Raw genomic sequence first — 21,694 nt, forward strand, 5'->3', positions numbered from 1 at the left:
GATCAATCAGTTGTCATAGTTTGAAATCTTAATTTTCCTCAAGACTACCTGATTCATTTTGAATGAATCGAGAAGAGACCGTGGTTGTTTCCGAGAGAAAATCTTCATATCCATTGGCTAGAAATAGTTTGTGCATCTGTGTTTTCCAAACTTGGTAATTGTAGAGTTGTAGCGTGAGGTAGACATTTTCTTGATGTGTGACATCAAAAATTTGAAGGGAGCTAATATTCTTATCTCCTTCATCCTACTCAACAACATTATTGTAGGCTAACTTGATCCTACGGTGGTGGAGCTTGAATCTTTCATGGATCAGTTGTTGTGAAATTGTTGCTCTGATACCATGATAGAAAATTGCAAAAAGGAACCATATACATGAAAACACTATTAGAGACAAGTGCCCCGTTCCTTTTTACATCTCTCTATTTCTATGCATAACTCCTTTCCCTTTCTTTTTCCTTGCTGGGTGTCCCAAGATAGGGAGCGACCTTTTGTGGGGATCAGGTAAGCAACCTCCTTTTAATTAGTAACAAAAAATGCAAATACTGAGCAACACTAATCAAATACTGAACAAATGCAAAATAAAAAAAAATAAAAAAAGAAAAGAAAAGCTAAGGTCGAACATTTCACAATGTGCATCATCACACGTTTTAGAAGCTATTCCAAATCATATTTACAACATTTAGAATAGTTCCATAAAGATTACAATAGACGAATCCTGCCCAATGCAAGCAAGCCGGTGAAACTACAAGGCATCCAAATGGCCTTTGCATTAAATCTCAAAGACTAATCACATAATGGCACATTATCTCTGCAACAGAAGGGCAGTTCCGACCAAACTCATCCAAAACGCAAGCAGAGTCCAAAAAGCAGGATTTTTCTCTAATCCAACGGGCGGTCGCCACACCATGAAGTCACCGAAGAAGTCCCTCGATGATGGAAGTTGGTTGGTGGTGCTAACGAACTTTTTTCCCTGGCCCCTATCCTTGTACTTGTCACTCCATGTTCCGGCATATCTATAACAAAGCCATGCTAATAATAGTTCATAATCCATAACAAGCAAGATTGATATAAATCGAAAAAGCAGATGGTAGAATTAGAACTAGCATTCAGCATATTTTGAATGATGGTGCAATATTTTTATGCTTAATTTTACCAAATATCCAAATGCATGCATGATCAAAGAATGCCTTCACTAGGAGGTGAGGATCTTCTTATGGAAAGTAGCAAAAGTGAAAACTAAAAAAGATGAACATGATTTGAACATGGCCAACGCAGAGAAATTTTCAAATTCATGCTGTTTATTCAAGATTAATACTTTATGACTAAATCAACGAAGATAGTATCTGGGAAAATTATGCCACTTAGTTTTAGTTGATCGGAAAAAGAAATCATTATCCTGGATTTGGCTTCAGCTTAATTCTTATGACAGTTCCGGTTCAACCTAAAAACATTATGTTTTTACAACCAACTATTGCGACCCACAGGACTCTAGCCCAAACGATATAGAGGTTTCAAGCATCAATTCCAATGTAGATTCAACATTGTTAATTAGCCTTATGCCATCTTTATATCTCGATCTGGCTTTATGCACAACTTGTATATGTGCTGGCCTTGCGTCTGTCTTATAAAAATATGGGATATATTTCTACCAATTAAGAAAAATATTGGGACCCAATCAAAGCCTTCCTTCGATTTTCTTAGCCCAAAAAAGGTGGTCAGCATCTCATCTACAAGCAAGATAACTAATCCAAATCTGCCAAATGTATTTGCTCCTCATCATAATCCTTTGGGATATTTTTTATCCAAATTCATACAGTTGTGACTCTAATGATAGCATTCCTACTACAAAATATGTCCACATAAAGTTTCAAAACCTCTTTATCAAACAGGCAAAAATATATTGTCACTCCTCAAAGCTATGCTTTTAAATACAAGCTTCAAAGTGCGCTTCTTACATGATGAAGCGTGATGCGACGAGAAGTATCAATCAAACGCTTAGCGCAAGAAGCGTCCCCACACACATGGTGAGCCTCAAGCAGAGCAGGTTCAGCTTCAAGTCATGAAATGGCAGTGAGACTACGGATTCAGGTTTGGCTTTCACAAACAGAAGGCAGGGGTCATTTTTCACATCGTGAGCCTCAAGCAGAGCAGGTTCAGCTTCAAGTCATGAAATGGCAGTGAGACTACGGATTCAGGTTTGGCTTTCACAAACAGAATGCAGGGTTCATTTTTTGCATATCTAGCGAAGGAAATAAAGGATAGTTGGGCTACTATTTGACTTAAACAAGGGCTTCAGCTACGCGAAGAAGCAGACAGGTGACATATGGGGTGTTAAACTTTGAAGAAGAGACCAGGTAGAAGCAGGCGTCAACTCGGACTATGACTTCAGCACGTGAAGGGCTTCGACTAAGACAGACTTCCACACAAGGAGAGACAACACAGTAGCGAGAATTGGACTTCTAATTTGGCAGGTGAAAGAAAGAAAACTTAGCAGCCAGGCATTCAACTTCGACTTCGCCAGGTGAAGGAGCACAGGCTGCTAGTACATGATGCACCGCTAAGCCCACAAGTATTGCTGCCAAGCTATAGCCCATTGACACAGACTTCTCTCCATGTGACAACCGTGCTCAACCTCCTATCGTGAGTATGATTTTTCAAACTCATGAAAATTCAAGATAAATTATTCTTAGCTAGCTTTTAAATATTTTTTAATTTTTTTAAAATATTTTCTTAATAAAATAAGATCTATAAAAGATTTGTTTTGATGAAAATCTGATCAACATATTATTCATGTATAATTAAAAATTTGCTTACATAAGTAAAAAAAAAATAGATATAGTCAATTCAAATGCAAGGAGGGAAGATCCAACTTTAAATTGCACAAAGTTGAAATAAATTTTATATATATATATATATATATATATATATATCAGAAAAAAAAGATGAGTTGCTTGCTTATCAAGAAATTAAAACAAAGCTTATGTATGGAACATTATGAGACGGCAGTTAATATCTTAGAGAGTATTTGAACCAGTATCTAGATTGGAAAGCAATAAGGCAGCTTCAAAAAAATTCATTTGGATAATTTCATGTTTCAATAACATGAAAAAAAGACGGTAAAATAGAAGAACAAGAGCCAAATAAGGATTAAAGAAAATATAGATAAGGGAATTAGAAATAGAACTGTGCAACATATAGACAGATAATTCTATCAAGTGAAAATCTCTTCCAATGCGATGAAATTGGAAAATTTTGATCATATGATAGAGTAATGCACATTATAGACCAAGCCTATGGCCACCATCCTATAATGAATTGATAGTTTCTCTACTTGAAAAAGTACAGCATGCAGATATGAAGAATATGAGATCACAAAAAAAAAATAGTGAGAGAAGGAATGTAACTGATGGGTGGCTTGATCATAGAGAACAATCTTTAATTGATTTTTTTGTCAACTCACTATCTGGCACTCTGTTTTTCAAGTCAATACATGCATCCTGAATATTCAAAAACTGTGTTCAATCTTTTTAAACTCCTAGACGCATAAATTGAGAAGATTGAAGCAGAAAATGTGCTTCAAGCAATCACAAATAACCACTTAAGTTATGTTCTTGTGGGTTGGTAATTTATATATTTTTAATATATAAACATTACTTTTTTTTCCTAAAATTATATGATGATAACACATCTTTTATTCATGTAGGTCAAATGTTTATAGAGAAGAGAGCATACATGAACCGGACACCATGTCTAAACCATTCTATTGATGTAATGTAAAAGAGTATTGGGAAAATTTTTTATGTTAAAAACATCATCCAGAAAGCTTTAACAGTAACTGGCTATAAATGTAATCATGGACTAAATTTAAATATGATGAGAAAATATAATAGTGGTGTGAAATTGGTGAGATTGGGTTCATGTCGTACAACAATTTTTTCCTAATGCTTGTAAGTATACATAAGCAAAAAAATTTAAATACATGTGATAGGGTTGGTGTAGCTCTAGTGACAACAAAATTATAGAAAGTCGTCTTAGATGGTTTGGTCACATTAAACGTCGACCATCTAATGATCCGATTAGGAGAGCAGATGTTTTAGATTCGACGTATGTTAAGAAGGCAGACCTAGGAATGGCAGAGGCAGACCTAGGAATACTTGAGCTTATTGTATAAAAAATGATCTTAATTTAATAAACCTAAATGAAAATATGACACTAAATAGGACGCATTGGAGAAAATGTATTCATGTAGCCGGCACCACGTAGTGGGATTAAGGCTTTCTTTTTGTTGTTGTTGTTGTTTGTTTCTAAAAATTAGAACATGTCCAAATTTAATACTAATTATACAGAAAAGAATAGTAAGGGAATTATTTTGAAAACTAGATTTTGCAATGACGTGACTTACACTATCAAAATTATGCAGAATAGTGAAGATGTTAAGACTAATAGATGGTGATAAATAACCAGTAATGATTATAGTTATGATGCAATTGATAGAGTCAAAGATGCAATCAGTGATGCATTTGGAGAAGATGAAAAAAATGAGTATATTTTTCGTATTATTGATGATAGTGGAGGTGTCAACTCCAACCATTACTATCTTAATCTGAATTTTTTACAAAATTAAATCCATGATATAATTAAATAAATAGATAATTGAAGGCTTATATACAGATATTAGAAATTTTGTGGGAGACCCAAATAACATAATTGTCGTAGATCAAAAAGTTTATATTCATAATCATGTCGGTGGTTTATTCACAACTGAGTATGTCATCCACAAAAAAAAATGATAAAAAATTTCCAGATATGATTAATTGAAGCTTCTAACAAAAATTGAATCTTTAACTTATTAAATTTTTTGTTTTGACATGCCTTTATAATATAATGTAGCAAAGTGGCGGGAGATGTATGGTGCGCAAGCCCCATCTTCGTAAAAATTGGTTGTTAAATATTTAGGTTCAAATATTTTAAAAATTTTAAATATATTAAATAGTTCATATGTTTTATGCATTCATTATATTTTTATATAGATTCAAACCAAAAAAAAAAAAGAAATCAATAAGATTAAAAAAATTTAAACGATTAGTTTTCATTAATTACAATCACACTTTAAAAAAGATAGGGCTTTTACATACATAGCACTCAAAAGTTTCCTATTTACCCATCTCACATCTAAATTTCATAATTACAAATATCATATGAATAGTAACACTCATTATCAACTTTTAATAGTTAAATTCATCTTTTCATTCAAAGGTAAATGTGTGTAAAAATGAAAATTTTAATGTGAGATAGGTAAATCCATAAGAACCAACCAAAAAAGATTTAATTTGAGGGATTTTATTGATTCAAGCAATCTGAATTCCATTGATGAAAATTATGAGTTGTTGAAAATGATGATGAACAATAATTTGGCAATGAAGATTTTATGTGATGGTTAAAGAAAAGTTGATCGAAAATAACCAAGAAAATTTAGTAGGTTAGACTAAAGGGGATTCTTCAACATTGAGCGCTAGCTCTTCTCAGCCTACATCCGCTTAAATTATGCAAGCAAGATGATAAGTATGATTAAAATAGAGGAGGAAATGAAATTGAAGACAAAAAAAAATTACTTCAAAGAGAAATTGATTATGTGAATGAAAGAGAGGATGATGACAAATGAATTTTTTTAGTTTGTTTTATGAAACTTGAGATTTTATTAGTTTATTTATGGATCAAAAGTTGGGTTTTATTATTAATTATAAGAGCTTTTGACATATTATGCAATTTTCAGGTTTCAAATTATTACAAAAAATTATTAGAACTTAGAAATTGTTAGAAATTTAAATTTACATGTTCATCTTTGAAGTTTATCTTCAAATTAGATATATGCATCATATGTTTTTCTATTCTAAATTAAGTTTTTAAGTCATCTAATAGATATGTCATGTTTTATAATTGTTAATGAATGTACCATTATATATATAATTTAATATAAGCTATACTCGCTTTAATTAATAAAAGTATTGCTTCCTTTTACATTTTGCGGTTTGAAGAAAAAATAAACCCTTGAGCATCGCACTACGCTGTGTTTTGAAAACTGCGTCAAAGTTTATCTAACTTCAAGTAAAACTCTAAAAATGAGGACTCATGAGGTTCTCCTCTTTTGTCAAATAGAATGTTCCTTCATTATTTTACCTTTGATAGTTCATTTTGGTTTCTTCCAACAAACCCACAGGTAATACACTATCGTTGTCGAGGTTTAGCTTGGATTTGGATGCATTTAGTTTTTTTTTTCTTTTATTTCCTATGCCACATATTTTTAATTGGCATGAAAATGAAATCATAAACATTGATACTGATTTGAAATTGGATGTCTTAAAGTCTAAGGTTCACTATTGCAAATCTAGAATGAGATACACAAAGAAACACAAAAGATCGCAATTTTTAGTACCTCGCCTTTTAATTTAAGCAAAAAATTACTCTTCTTTTGATGCAAAATCAGCACAACGCTTTTAATCGTAGGTGCTAGAATCTAAGATTGCACAAGAAATTTGAGAACAAACATAAAGTATATAGTGATAAACAAGTACATGCATCAAAAATTAAAAAATTCCAATCATGTAAACAAAACTAATCACTAAATAGTTTAGATGAAACACCAAGAATACAACTCAACAATTAGATGATGCACGCTAGCTAGAGTGGTTATCTCTATTTTTTAAAGCTCAAGACCAATGCTAATAAGGCTATTACTAATTAATCTTTATGGTACTCTTTCACCAGATCTTCAAATTGGCGTGAAGATTGGATCTTCAAAATTGTGATATTTATATTACTTCTTTCATCAAACCGTTTGTGATTAATTTTGTGTGCAATTAAGATTTGGTCCAGTTCAATACTTTATTTCTTATGGTAGGAACCCCAAATTGTTATAAAAATTTAGTTCATTTTAATTATTAATGTGTGATTAATAATTTATTTGTCTATGAAAAAAAAAGGGTATGATCGATTTGAATGAAAGGTGAAAAGAATAAATGGAGGTATACCTCAAGCTAATCAATACCTTATATGTCCTCTTCCAATACATCTAGAAGAAGTAAAGTTATTAAGTGTAAGACAGTAACTTCAAATGTAATAGATATGCTACTTGTTTATCAATGAGTAAAAAAATTAAAACAATGATTATGTATGGAACATCAAGTGAGGATGGTTGATATTAACAAAGCATCAAATATTCAACCACCCTTACGCGGTAATAACAAAACATTTGAATCAATATCCAAAGCCAAAAAAAACGGCTATGTAACTATAAGGAAAAATTCATTGGGTCACTTTTTGTTCAATAAACCTGAAAAAGAGGCTGTAAAAAAGGAAGCATGTGAGATAAATGAGAGCCAAGAAAAAATTGATAAGAAAATTAGAGATAAAATTTTGCAATATATGATAATATGGTTCTATCAAGCCGAAATCTCTTTCAATACAATGAAGTTAGAGAGTTTTGATCATATAGTGGAGGCAATTGCATGGTTTAAATCATTGTTTAAAATTGTGCAATATGAGGCGTGCCTCAACGTTTTTTACATAGAAATCATAAGAAGATTAACGCCTTCTTGGTCCAAGGTTAGGCGTACGCCTCACCCAAGCCGAGGCACACCTTGCCTCAAAAAAAGCCTAAAATCTTTTAGTTTTTCTTTAATTTTTTTAAAATAAAATTAGAAGAAATATTAATATATCTCATCTATTAACATTTATACCTCACACATTAAATAATAAGAAATAAAAGGAAAAGATATCCATAAAAATTTATGCGGTTGAAATTCTAATTATCAATATAGTATTAGTTTAATTAATATTTTTATTGATAATTATTCAATAAAATTATAAAAAATAATTGGAATTAAAAATAATAAGGAATGAAGGAATATTGATACGCCTAAAGATAAGTCGTGAGATAAACAATTCATTTTTCCAATGATTCTAATGAAAATAAATTAGGTGATGATAATAATGACTTTAAAATTTAAAATTTCAATGTTGATGAATTATATTCTTGTTAAGTGGGGAGTAGTACAAGTGAGAAAAAAAGATTATCGTTGAATTTGTTTTGATTGCTATTTTTTTATGTTTTAGTATTTTATTTTAATATCTTAGCTTATTTTGATAGTTTAATGTTTGCATAACTCATCTTATTTCATAATTTAATGTAGGATATTAAGGTTACTTATAATCTTAAATAATTTATTACTTTTTACTTAGAATATTGGCGAATAATGCATAACAAAAGAGCCATCATCATCTATCATGATATCAGCAACCAACACCCTAAGGCTACCCATGCATAATATCATCCTGTTACTTAATGTCCCCCATGCTTTGCACCTGCACTCATATCCATGTCCAAGACAGCTCCCGAGTTTGCAAACTGCACAGCACACTGCACACCCCTATCCATGTCACACTCAAGCTCACACATAACACATATCACCATTGTACCTTCATCTTGCATGCACCTCGATCTCATAATACCACTTTCCTACCTAACACCTAAGCATGTTTCCTCCAAAATCAACTCCTTGGTAGATCTCAGAATCTTTAAAGTCATTGATTTTCATTGCTTTACTCTCAGGGGTGCTTATCCATGGCCCCATTTACTTTTCCTAATACAAACACTCATCCATATTTAGACTACCTACTATGTTCTAGGGCTTTCAGTATCCACATTTGATCTTACAAAAAATTTGGTCATCTCACTTCTCTGCCTTTCAGAAAAACGAACAATGTCCAATACATCAAATGGTAAACTTATGAATATGCTTTTTCTCACATAATGCTCGACAGACTTCAATCCAATAATGAATCTATTATTATATTTCAAGAGACTATCAAAGGGAAGTTAGAATTTCTCTTTCCAATTACTTTTATAATAACATTTCTCATGTCCGCACCTAAACTTCTCTTTACAACGGGTGAAAAATCTTTTCAAAATTATTATATCATCTTGAAAGGAAAACAAAATAAACTTTCTTCAATATCAGCCATTTACCAACAAACCAACTAATTATCGATTTCCTTGTCGATCTTTACTTAATTCAAGCGTAGTTGATGGTAAAGTAATTTATTGTCCAAGATGCCTTCATTGTTCTCTCTTGATTCTCTTGGCCACTAAGATGCTTGCTAACCTTCTTTGGATTATTATCATACAATTTTTATTATTAAATATGTTAAGAGATTATGACACCTAACAGAGAGGTGACTTGGGTATTTTAGTATTTAATTTTGAAGAAAATTTAGCGATAGATTTATTTGAAAGCTTGTAAAAATTTTAAATATAACTAGCAAAACACAAAGCAAAATCATAGAAAAAAAGAAGATATTTTCACCTGATTTGGCCAAATCCCAAAACTAACCTATGTCCACGCCTAGCACACTAGGCTAGGAATCCACCATATTAAAATCAAGATTATAAAAAAAATCTCCCGTACTCTACTATATCAAGCAATTACAACTCCAAATCACTATACTTCCCTAGGGGTGTAAACGAGCCGAACACGAGCTGGCTCGCTCGTGGTCGGCTCGTTTATATTTCAAGCTCAAAAAGTGTGTCCATGTTCGGCTCGTTTGCTTAACGAACGAGCCGAACACGAGTTGTTCACGAACAAAGAGTCATTTTAACAACGTTAATCATGTAGCCATAAGACAATAAGGGTTTGAGCAAGATTTAAAAATTATTATTTATATTAAAACATCATTTGAATCTTATTTAATAATTTTTATTCTATTTTCTCAATCAATATTTTAATTGATTATAAATCTTTGTAGCCTGGTAGTTAATTAGATTTTTTTTAAAATACTACTGAATACCACACACACACACACACACACACACACAGATATATATATATATATATATATATATAAACTTGAGGAGTAGTATTTCGAGCCAAAACGAGCCAAACACGAACGAACACATCTTAGTTCGTGTTCGGCTAGTTAACTTATTGAACGAAATTAACGAGCCGAACACGAGCTGTTTGCGAACAACGAGCCGTTTTGACAGCCCTATACTTCCCTGGACAAGTACAACCCCAAAATAATTTAATTTACAACACTGGACAAATACAACCCCAAAACACGAAAATACAATAATAAAAAAATTAAAACTACAATAGAAAGTTCTACCACTCAAATTTAAAACTAATTTTGATCATAACCCAAACAAAGAAGCAATAAAGTAAATAAGAGTACTCGTAATTATTATTTGATCTTGTTATTTTTAATGCAATGAAAAAATATATTTGTAATTAGAATTTAATCTTCCAAAAAATATACTTACATGAGATGACGAATCAATCAACAAGAAAAATAATTTTATAACCTGAAACACCAAATCAAAATGATTTCTAAAGTTTAAACCACTTGAAATATGAGTGAAAGAATAAAAAAAAAAATAGCAAAATAATAATAAATCTCTTTCAACCAGCATAAATTATGAAACTCAAAAACTAAATCGTAACACTATAAAAGAATCTCACCAAACTTTTTTGAGAATATGAAGATGTAAAACAAAAGAATTGAATGTGAGTTTACCAAGCTTTGAAGATGAAGAAGAAAGGTTCTCTCCCTTATGTATGCTTGAAGAAGACAATCAAGAGAGGAGAGCTTTGATTGCTTGGAGAAAATGAACTAGCACAGTTCCGCCCAACATTGTATGAGCAAGTAAGCAAGAGAGAAGAATATTAAAACATGAGGCCACTAAAATAAATTAAGAGAGAAGAGGGACGAAGATACGAGTTCACTTAAAGAAATTAAGAAAAAAAAGAGAAGTTCGACCAAGATAAGAAAAAAAGAGAGGGAAATTAGTTTAGGCAATATGTTAACTTTCAAATTAGATTAACATAGATGTATTGAATTAAATTTTGAATAGCCATATAGGTGTGGCCAGCTATGAAAGAGAAAGGAGGAAAATAAGTATGCATATTAGAAAAGTAAATTATACTTAATTTAATGTGTTTAATAAATGAATGTTTCAAATTAAATTAAATCAAATTAGAAATCCATTCAAGGGACGGCCAAAACATTCTCATTTTGAACCCAATCAATAGCTCTTTTTTTTTTTTGAAAAGCCCAAGGGCTAATTTATTTATTGAAATAAAAAAGATACATAAAGGTTGTATGAGAGGGCCCAATAGAGGCACCCTACCCATACGATATCAAATACAGTACTGCCCCAACAAAAAGATACAGATTGACTAAAAAAATTTAAAACATGCAGAAAACAAGTAGTTAAGGACAAGTCAATTAAGTCCTGCCTCTTCCTCTAGTTTTAAGAGCGGATAACAAACTTTGAAATGTCATGCCATTGTCAGGAGTAACCAAAGTATCATCCATTAAGTTTCCAAGTTGAAGTGTGCTCTCAGCCTTCTACTTCCGCCGAGAAGTGTAAATCTGTCATTTTTCATCTGAAGATGATCTGCGGTCTGATTAGATATTAGAACCGCAATAGAAGAAAAGACGGTCGTTGTCACAGCGATAGGTTTCAGTGTATGTGAAGTGTGAATTGTCACATCTGCACCTGATGCTTCCTGAATAGGAGCTGCGGGACTATCCTGACTTTCGGTCTGAGCATTATCCCTTATAGTATCATCATGAGAAAGGTTCTCAGGGGCAGACATCATTTCCTCTCTTAAGACGATTCCCTCCTCGAGTTGGCTATCATCAGGTTTGTTGGGAGCGCGTTCAGACTTGTGGAGTGCACTAACAGCATGTTCCTGCTTTTGATTATTGGTTCTCAACTGTGAGTGCAATCTGAAACATTTCTCTTGTCCGTGTCCAAACATCTTGCAGTGCTTACAGTAGTAAGGTTTTTGTTTCATAATGATTTTTTTGTCAATAACCATAGTGAGCAGAGTCAAACCAGACTTCTTCTAAATCTGGTAGTGTAATATCTCTTTCAATCAAAATCCTTGCAATAGAGAGGCCGTGAGTAATGAATTGTAGGTGTGTCTACCTACAAAGGTTTTCCGAGAATAGTCCCAGTTGCATATAAGATAGGTAAGTCAAAGAATTGAAGCTTGAGTTGAGGTAATGAGAACCAAATAAGCGCAATTGGGGGTTCTTGACTGGGATCAAAATCAGGGGAGCATTTGAGCAATTTCATATAATTGTCCTCGATTGTAATGAATTTTTTTGAGAAAATTCTTGTGTAATGTTCTTCTATGCTCAGTTGTATCATAACATGTCTTCCGTCGAAAAGACTCACCGTCGAAAAGCCTCACCTGCCAAACCCCAACTAGTTTGAAATCTTCAAAACATTCCTGAGAATCTCCATCTTAGGGCGACCTAATTGGAACTTTCTAACTATTAAAAATTTGTATTTTCCTGCAAGAGTTGAAATTTCAGTGTCAAAGAAGAATAGTGTTGGTTCGCCCGCCTTTTTCTCTATTTTTTTTTGTGAGATTACAATCTTCATGGCCTGCGAAAGAATCATGGTACATCTACGGGAACATCGGACTATCTGCAAGGTAAAAAAGGGAGTTACATTTGTGAACTTTGGCAAACTTGGGCGGAATTATCACCGGCGAGTACAACGACATAGGAAAGCCCTGAGGTCATTAGCGTGCTTCACACAAGCACAGCAGACTGGCGCAGCTTACCGACTGTCGCCGACAAAATAGTCGAGTGGCTTTGACGTAGCAGAATCGACGCGACGCGAATCCAGAAGACGACGCGACGCGAATCCATAAGACGACACAGCGCGAGTCTAGAAGCTGATGTGACGCGAGTCCAGAAGACGACGCGACCTTCGGATGGCGACGAAATCAAACTGCAACAGATGTGACGACCTTGCATCAAATGAAGCAGAAGACGCGAGCTCCAGAAGATGCGACGTGAGCTCCAGAAGAAGACGCAAGCTCCAGATGACGACGAGGCGCACCCTTCTTCAAGCACGCTGAATCGATTGACGGAGGAGAAAATCAATAGGGACGCTCAGTTTTATATATATATATATAACCCAATCAATAGCTAATGTTTGATATATGATGGGTTAAATTAATTAATTAATTGATTATTGCTATGAAGAGAAAGTAATTTAAATTTATTAAAATAAATGAATAAATTCATTCTTAAATATAAAGGACAGCTAAGCATTTATTTATTTGGATTAATTAAACATACTATTATTAATTACAAATCACTTAATTAAATCATGAGGAAACTATTTAGATAGTATTTAAAGTTTAAATAATTTTGAATTTAAGTTTAAGTGGACAGGCATAATTAGCTTCCATCAATACAATTAATTATTTTAGGAAATTTTTTAAATTTATTTGAAATTTTAAAAAAAATTGAATTTTGATAAAATCAAGCATTTAAAATCTTAAATAAAATTTCATATTTCAAAAAGATGAAAAATTCGACCATATTTTGAAAGATTAAAAATACTATGTGATATCATTGGAAGGAGAGAAAAATAATAATAAGAGAGAGAAAACAATAATTTTGATAAATCAAGGAATAGTCCATATCATGTGTTAAAAAAAATGGACAAAAAATATTTTATACACGGAAATTATTTAATATAGTAATGAATTAACTCGACTCTAGTTTAGATATAATGGATAAGGCTTAATTAAATGTAAGTGATCAAATATTTCAAAAATGATATTTTCATGAAAATAATGTAATAAATAACATTAAATTTTGTAAAAGTATTATAAAAATTAAAATAAATATGATGACAGTATTTTAGCATTTTTTTTTAATTCCATGAGTTCTTATTTGTCATATTCTACAATTCCTAAAAAAGATATCAACTTTTTGAGTCCAAGCTACTCTAACTTTTTCGTGATCGAGCTGAAATTTATAAATCTATAATTTCCTAAAACACTTGAACAAAAATGTTAGTATTCCTACACATATATTAGTTATCATTAAAATCTAATTGTGGGTCATAATAAACATGAAGCTAACAAAATAAATAAGTCAGGGGCACCATAGAGAAGATAGAAACTAATAGTGGTTGCAACCGTGCTCACAACTCTTCTCCACCTTGCTAGAACTATCAAAGGACAAATCCCTCATCTAATTGTTGCAGAAGAAAATTCAAACATCCATTTAATCTAGGAAATCGCTCAACTCTTAAACTTCAAAGTACCTTTTGGTTTATCTATTGGAATTTCACTATAAATTCGAAATTTAACTGTACTTGTGCTCATAAGATGAATGACTTATTGAGAAATTACATTTTAAGCCGACGCAAACAATATCTCCATGGCTGAAAAATTCATAATGTTAAAAAATTGAAGTATAAGAGTGCCCTGCTTCATTGGGGCAAAATCTTTAATATTGAGAAACTCATTAAGTAGAATGAAGTTAAATTCCAAAATGAGGTGCATTTTGATAATATGATTGAAATTTTATTAGAAACTCCAAAATGAAGCATGCCTGTATAGGAGCATTGCTCCCTTGAACAATTAAATTCATAGAACAAAATTATGAAGCCATTAAGTCAAACTCCAAAATGAACAATATCATGATTGTTGAGAATTCAGACTACTACAAATAATAAAATAGTACACCAACCAAAAGATTTGAATTATGTGTCATGCAAAGCAAAATGCAACACTCTGAGAGCCATCTCTTGAAATATAGTTGGAACAAAATGCTTCAAAGTGGGAGTCACCTCTTAAATGTATAGAGGCAACATTTAGAATTTTATGTGCTAACTAAATGATTCCAGCTGAAGGGACCAAAGGTGGGAGTTAGTTACTTAAGTGAGGAGATTATAAAATTTCTTAAATAAAATGAGGATAAAATCCTAAACATCAAAGGACCCTTTGATGTGAATGTTGGAATTTCATTAGAAAATTACAAGGTAGCTTGATCAAATGAGAGCTATCCAAGATCAATGACACCCTGAGAAATTACACCAATAAGATAGAATTATAAAGCCATAATGTCAAAAAGGAAAATATCTTGATAATTAAAAGTTTGGGCTTTAAGATAATAAACCTATCTTAAACAAAAGCCTTATTCCAACTGACATCAATGATACTCATTTATGTTTTGTTATCATTTCGCAAGTGTGCTACGGCCATTTTTTACAAAACTCTCAATAGTCATTTCGACCACTGATGTTATTACTTCTTTTGGCATGGCTACAACCACCCATGCAATCTTAAATTATAATATTGTTTCCCGTATATTAGGTAATTGACAACTATTTTCACTTAACACGACCTCCCTCCTAATGTTATTTATTGTCCTTGATAGTTCAATAAAAAAATCTATCCTAGCAATGCCCTCCAAGTACTCTCCTAACACTAATAGCCACAATATCTCGCTTATAGGTTGCTACTTGGAGGACTCGTCTACGTTCTAATAAAGAACCTCTATCCATCTTCTTTATTATGGATGAGCATCAGTCTAAAACTAAGCCCGTGAATATACACTTTTCTATTGCTTTAAAAAAGGAAAGCATAAATGTAGTAAACTTCCACTGCACTATGTAATGTTCTGGGAACATCTATCCTCCTCATTACATTGTGTTTATCTTATATTTGTACAATATCTCTATTTTCAAGACATCAAGAAGTTTTGCTTGACCCTACTAAGAAGCATGTAGTAACTAAAATGGGTGCTCTTTTTTATTACCATAATTAAAAATTGGATATACCTCCGGATATTAAATTTATTTCATGCCACTGGCCTTATTATCATGTTCATCTTAATAGCTTTATTGAAAGCTAGAGATATAAATTAGTGAAGATAGAGTAGATATATATCTATGACATAATTTTGAGACTTTCTATTTTATTGCTTAAGTTATGATATATCCTTTTCTCTTTATTGCTATCAATCAAAGATAGACTATCTTGCAAATTGATGTCAGCAATGCTTTTCTAAAAGGAATCTTATTGAAGCTATTTATATGGAGAAAACATTTCAATTCATATCTCAGGAGGACATCAAAATATGCAAATTTAGAAGCAAAATTTTGCACATGTTTTCAAAAAACTATGTAAAGTTCTGGTTGATATTGGACTAGAAAATACTACTGATCATTTTATATTCATTCACCATTCATGTTATAGCATAATGAGGCTTACCATGCATGGTGATGATATTCTTCTCACTTGGGAATTGAATTTGCATGCAAGCAGGAGTTTCTCTCTCTAAAACAAAGAAAATGTTCCAAACATTCTTAAACAAGCAAGTCTTCTCAAATGCAAACATGCTGACTCTCTCATGGAAGCCCTACAAATAAATAAAAATACCGAAATCTATGAAGAAACCTTTTCATTATAGTCATTTTGGTCGATAAGCTATCTATCCCATATTTAAAAGCCCCGACTGCCACCAATCTAGGGTTTCTAAATGGTTCATAAGGATTAATTAATAATTGGGGAAGTTGAAAGACATGAGAAATGGTAAAAAAACTAAGAAACAAAATCATTTGGAGAGGGAAATAGATTGACAGCTACAATTTTAGGGACAACACAATGAAGAAAAGAGATCCAACACCTAGAGAGGGTGATACAGCACTCCAAAGAGGTTAAAACCGGAGAAAACAATCTCCACAAAAATCAAACCAAAAGTTTCTAATAGGTTCAAAGGAACATATTAATAAAAAAGAGGAAAAAAACCCTGATTCACTCCTAAATATGGTAAATAGGCCCTAAGATGGAGCTGCCTTTCCCCCGATTCCTGGACAGGCCCAGAAAAACTGTTCTAGCCAGTTTTGTAGTTCTGTCAGCATCCCAGGCAAATGTACACATCAATTATACATCCCTTATTATTAGTATAATTATTTAACGTATGCAAAATTTATTTAAAAAAAATATTGAAAGACAACACTAATGATTTTGAAATATGTTAATGTTAATAAATATTCTAAAAATGACTAGCCTATCAAAAATAATAATGACTGAAGGACTCAATCTTATGCAGAAGTTATGCTAGGTTGAATAATGATAGATGATAAATTTTGGACGTTATATTTTTGTTAGTGGAAATCTAGTAATTTGGTATGGTGTTAAAGCAAAATAATAGCTATGGCTCACAATACCTGTAAATGACTAGTTCAAAACATAATTGAGTTAGATTTTCACACTACCCAATACATGATTCTAAACTGTGATAATAAAATCACTAACCATATTACTAGAAATTCAATCTTTCATGAAAGAGCTAAATATATTGAAATTAATTATCATTTCATTATTAAGGACATTGTTTTATAAAAGAAATTCATTATTCAGTAAGTTGTTAGTGAAGAGCAATTGCTAGATATTTTTTCCAAGGCACTAGAACCTTTCTATTTTTCAAACCTATTTAAGAAGTAAGAGCTAGTTGATATACATGCTGCAACATAAGGGGAGTGGTAGTGCGAGGAAAAAATCAAGTTGGGAAAGCCGTCAATATTTAGTGAGTGATGTGCCATTATTTGATCGTACACATTCCTCTATTTGAAACCTCCATCAAATAACAACAAAAAAGCATTTCCCCTCTACTAAGGCTGTAGAAGGATAGGGCTAGAGCACTCAAAGACTGTTGAAGTTACTACTTCAAGTCCTGCAAGAAAGGTTAGCCCCAAAACCTTAAAGATTAAAAACATAAGAAACGTCCAAATTTCACTGGGTTTTATATGTCACCCTTGAATCAAAACTGGCAGCCTACATGTATAACAGATCTAAGGATATTCATGTTGATGAGGCAACATGAAAACTTAATAGTTACTCCAGATTTTCTCATGATTTTATAGACTAATCAACAATATGCTTATCCCTATTACAGAATTTGCAGGAGAAAATAATATAAAAGTTTCAAATATGCATCTGCAAATCTTTGCATTCTTATAAAAAACTATATTCACAGGCAATTTGAAACTAGGGGTTAGATAAAATAAGAAAATTGCTAACTCATCCGCACATGAATTCTTGCATAAATTAGTAAAAGTTAATGCAAAAATAAACTTCTAAAGATAACCTCTAGTGAGAGAAATAATCAATGTAGGCAATATGACTGAACAAACCTGTCATAGCTAGAGCCAATTAGTGGAATTGTAACCATCTCATCCTCAGAAATCTTGAGCTTTGGTGCTTGCAAAATGTATCGAAGCTCCGCAGCTTGACGTCTGATACTAACACTAGGGTGCTTCTTCTCTAATTGTTGATAGAGAGCAATGCAATCCCTGTGTCGATTGTTGGCCTCATAAGCCATTGCAAGCCAAATTTGAATCTGAAATGCCAAAAAAAAATACTTAAAATTATTCTAAATGTTGTTTGCAACCATAAATAATCTATTCTGATCAGAGTCGGACTGTAAATATAGCTTTAGGCTAGACTACTCCGAAGCCACAAAAAATGCTTTACTTAAAGCTTCTTGAGAATGCATAATGTGAAATATGAACTTTGCCGATGTGCTTAATTAAATTATTGCCAAACAATTTCACAATATGTGTAAGTTGCGTCCACAATAACAATCCATCAAGAGGTAAGAAAAAAAACCTCAAAAATTGAATCTACCCATCCCAAAAATTAGCCTTCAATGCATAAAGACATGGAAATGGATAAATCCACAAAAATTAAAAGTAACAACTTCCATTTCATAGCCATAAATATGCACATTCTACTTATGCCCTTAATTGCCAACTTATTTGTCAAGTTGTTGAGCCTCATTAATGAACTGTGAAAAAATGTTATTAAGAAGAGATAATACGCCAACAACTTCTTGATAAGGTAGTCGTGGGTGCCTGCAGAAGATAAAGAAGCCCCTTTCCATGGCTTCAATGGTAAAGCTTCCTAAAGGCATACAATATTAGATATAATATTGAGGATTTCACATGTAATTTTAATTGTCTTACATTTTCAATATAACAAGTGTATGCAGTTATTAGGATTTTATCATAGAAGAGGCTAAAAAATAGCATACAATGCATTAGGCCGTAAATTTCTCTTAGAAGAACTTTATCGTTGTCAACATTTTGGAAATTGCGCAAAGCAGAACAAATAAGAAGAAACATCGGTTGGGCAAACATGTATTAAAATTCTTGATGTCTTTCTGTGTTTGATTTCTTCCGTTTATGTGATATCAATGATTTGAATTATATCGTGAACTAGTACCTCAACACTATCATCAAAAAGACTCACAAAAAATAATTGATCTTGTATCATTCCTGTAGACAATGACAAATCTGTGTTGAGAAAAAACGTTGAAAAGAGAAAAAGATAGCATATTGTCACCTCCCAAAAGAGCCCTTATGGGTGGTGGGCAGCCCAGGACTTAAATACTGCTTTTCGGCCCTACACCTAGCTGATGTGGGACTATTTGTCCGTGACATTCTCCTCCACCCAATCACGTGACGCCCTCGTCACGGATCGGCTCCACCGAGGGTCCCACTGGACCATGGAGAGTCCACACACCTGGCAGGCAGTAGTCTGCTCTGATACCACTTGTCACCTCCCTGGGACTTAAATACTGCGCCCTTATGGGTGGTGGGCAGCCCAGGACTTAAATACTGCTTTTCCGCCCTACACCTAGCTGATGTGGGACTATTTGTCTGTGACAATATGGTTTCAACCTAAAGAACCCTCATATTGAGCATATAAACCTCGATATCATAGATTTCGATATAACATGCCATAAACTGGTTTGTTATTATTAGAACACGGCCCCATACAGCTCAGATATGCGGAAGGCACAATTCTCTTCGAAGAACTCAGAAAAATGAATCATGAATACATCATGTGCAAAAACAAATCACCTCCCCACCAAAGAGTGTTGGCCGAGGAATAATGGTGAGAGCTGCTTCTAAAAACTCGATGGCCCTGGAATACATCCCCTTCCCATATGCCTTCTGCCCCAGCTCAAACATTAGCTTGGCCGTCTCCCTCCGCTCCGCCTGCTCCTTGGCCAGCTACTCTTATCAAAAATACAATAACAAATTAAAAATAACAAATCATTCATTTTGTATATTTAAGCCCAACAAAATCATTTAATTAAAGAAGCCGACCTTCTCGAGCTCACGACGGACGCGCTCGCGCTTCTCCTCCTCGCTCTCGTCCTCGCCGCCTCCCTTGCCCTCTTCTTCAGCAGTGACTGGGGCGCCGCAGCTCTGCAGCTCCTCAGCGCGCTTCTCAAGCTCCTTCATGTCCTCCAGCTCCTTGAGCCGGTTGAGAAGCTCCTGCTCCCAATCACCCCCGCCACCGTCACCAGAAGGGGGTGAAGAAGAGGAAGAAGAGGAGGCGGAGGGACCCATCTTAGTTTTCTTACGACGGTGAAGTGGTGACGGCGGTGGTGGGTGGGAAATCTCTCCTCCGGTAGTGGTAAACAGGGATGGAAGGTAGGACTTAGATACCACGGCTTCCGGCCGACGCCGCTCCACCGTCGTCGTTGCCGTCAGTGCTGCTGGCGGATCTCGTTTCCTCGATGACAAAGAAGCTTCAGGTAGAAGAAGCGCAAGGTTGCTTAAGAAAAGCGCGGCAGCCATTCTCGCTCGCTCGCGGGGCGATGTGGGCTGCAATGAAACTGGAAGATATTTTTGTTTCTTAGATACTGCGGATGGAAGTGAGAAGGTGGTTTGCGTTCTCCTGCAAGAAAAACAATGGAAAAACGTAAAATGGCGACTTCACTTTTCGTAGCGCGCACCAACTACTGCAGTCTTTGCGTGCACGAGTCAGTTGAGTGCACCATGTACGGAATGGTAAAAATCTCATGATCATATGGAATAATTTGTCCTAAGTAGAGTAAGGATTATTATGACAGAACTTTTTAAATCGATTATTAATAATTAAGTTTCCTTATTTTACATTTAAAAAATTTATAAGTTGACATTAAAGCCAATTTGAGTGTTCATAATCATCAATCACACTGACAACATTTATTTAAAAAAATTAGAGGTAGGTTTTATTTCAAAAGAAAAAAGAAATATATGGTAATAATGTTTAATAGAAGAAAATTAAAAAAATAAATAAAAGACAAACTATGAAGAAAAAAACCTTACAAGAAGATAACAAAGATTAAAAAAATAAACATCAATATAAGAGAAGAAGGCTTCATAAATATCAAAGACGAGTCAAGCTAGCATCTTTAGAATCCTTTGAAATTACAATATTTGGAGAAATTTCATTCTGAGACTTCAGCTATATCTTCAGTTCAAAGACTTCATAACATCAACTAATTTATCAAGCTAATCTAGAAAAAACCTCAAAGAAAACCAAATAAAGAAAAATAAATCTAGTAAGTAAAGAAATAAAGCGTAAAATGATGTTGCAAAACCAAACACCGAGTCAACCTCAACATGTCTGATAACATTCATCCAATATTTAGATTTTGAAGTTCAATAATTGGAGAAAAGGCCAAAAGAAAACAATAAGTTATATATCAAAGTCCAAAAATAACAATCGACAAACCACAGCAGCTTCTAACAATAATCATCTAAACCAAAAGATTAAACATAAAAGATAAGAACAAAATCAATCCATCAGAAGGAAGGCAGAAAAGAGTAAGAGATCTAAAGAAAAGAAGTGGACCCCCCCAAAAAAAACATAAAGGCTCCATCTAAGATTAGAAAAAAAAATTCACAAACAGTTGAATAACTGGCGTCTTTGGAAATCATCAATGTTGAAAGATCAAATTAAAATGTCAAAAAACCAATCTAAATCAAGTGTAGTATCAAAATATTGATACGGACTAAATGCCAAAAAGCACC

General features: G+C 33.3%; 1 protein-coding gene across 1 annotated transcript; it reads right to left on the bottom strand.

The window, feature by feature from the left end:
- Positions 1 to 608: 608 nt before the first annotated feature.
- Positions 609 to 20,620, bottom strand: LOC110031834. Its single transcript, XM_020735249.1, has 4 exons — positions 19,997 to 20,620; positions 19,748 to 19,900; positions 18,017 to 18,222; positions 609 to 1,013 (listed from the first exon to the last, which is right to left on the bottom strand). Exons 1-4 carry the CDS (start codon positions 20,471 to 20,473, stop codon positions 803 to 805), a joined length of 1,047 nt encoding a protein of 348 aa, XP_020590908.1. The 5' UTR covers positions 20,474 to 20,620; the 3' UTR covers positions 609 to 802.
- Positions 20,621 to 21,694: the final 1,074 nt, after the last annotated feature.

The sequence above is a fragment of the Phalaenopsis equestris genome, unplaced genomic scaffold, assembly GCF_001263595.1.
Source record: "Phalaenopsis equestris unplaced genomic scaffold, ASM126359v1 Scaffold000848, whole genome shotgun sequence".
NCBI lineage: Eukaryota > Viridiplantae > Streptophyta > Magnoliopsida > Asparagales > Orchidaceae > Phalaenopsis > Phalaenopsis equestris.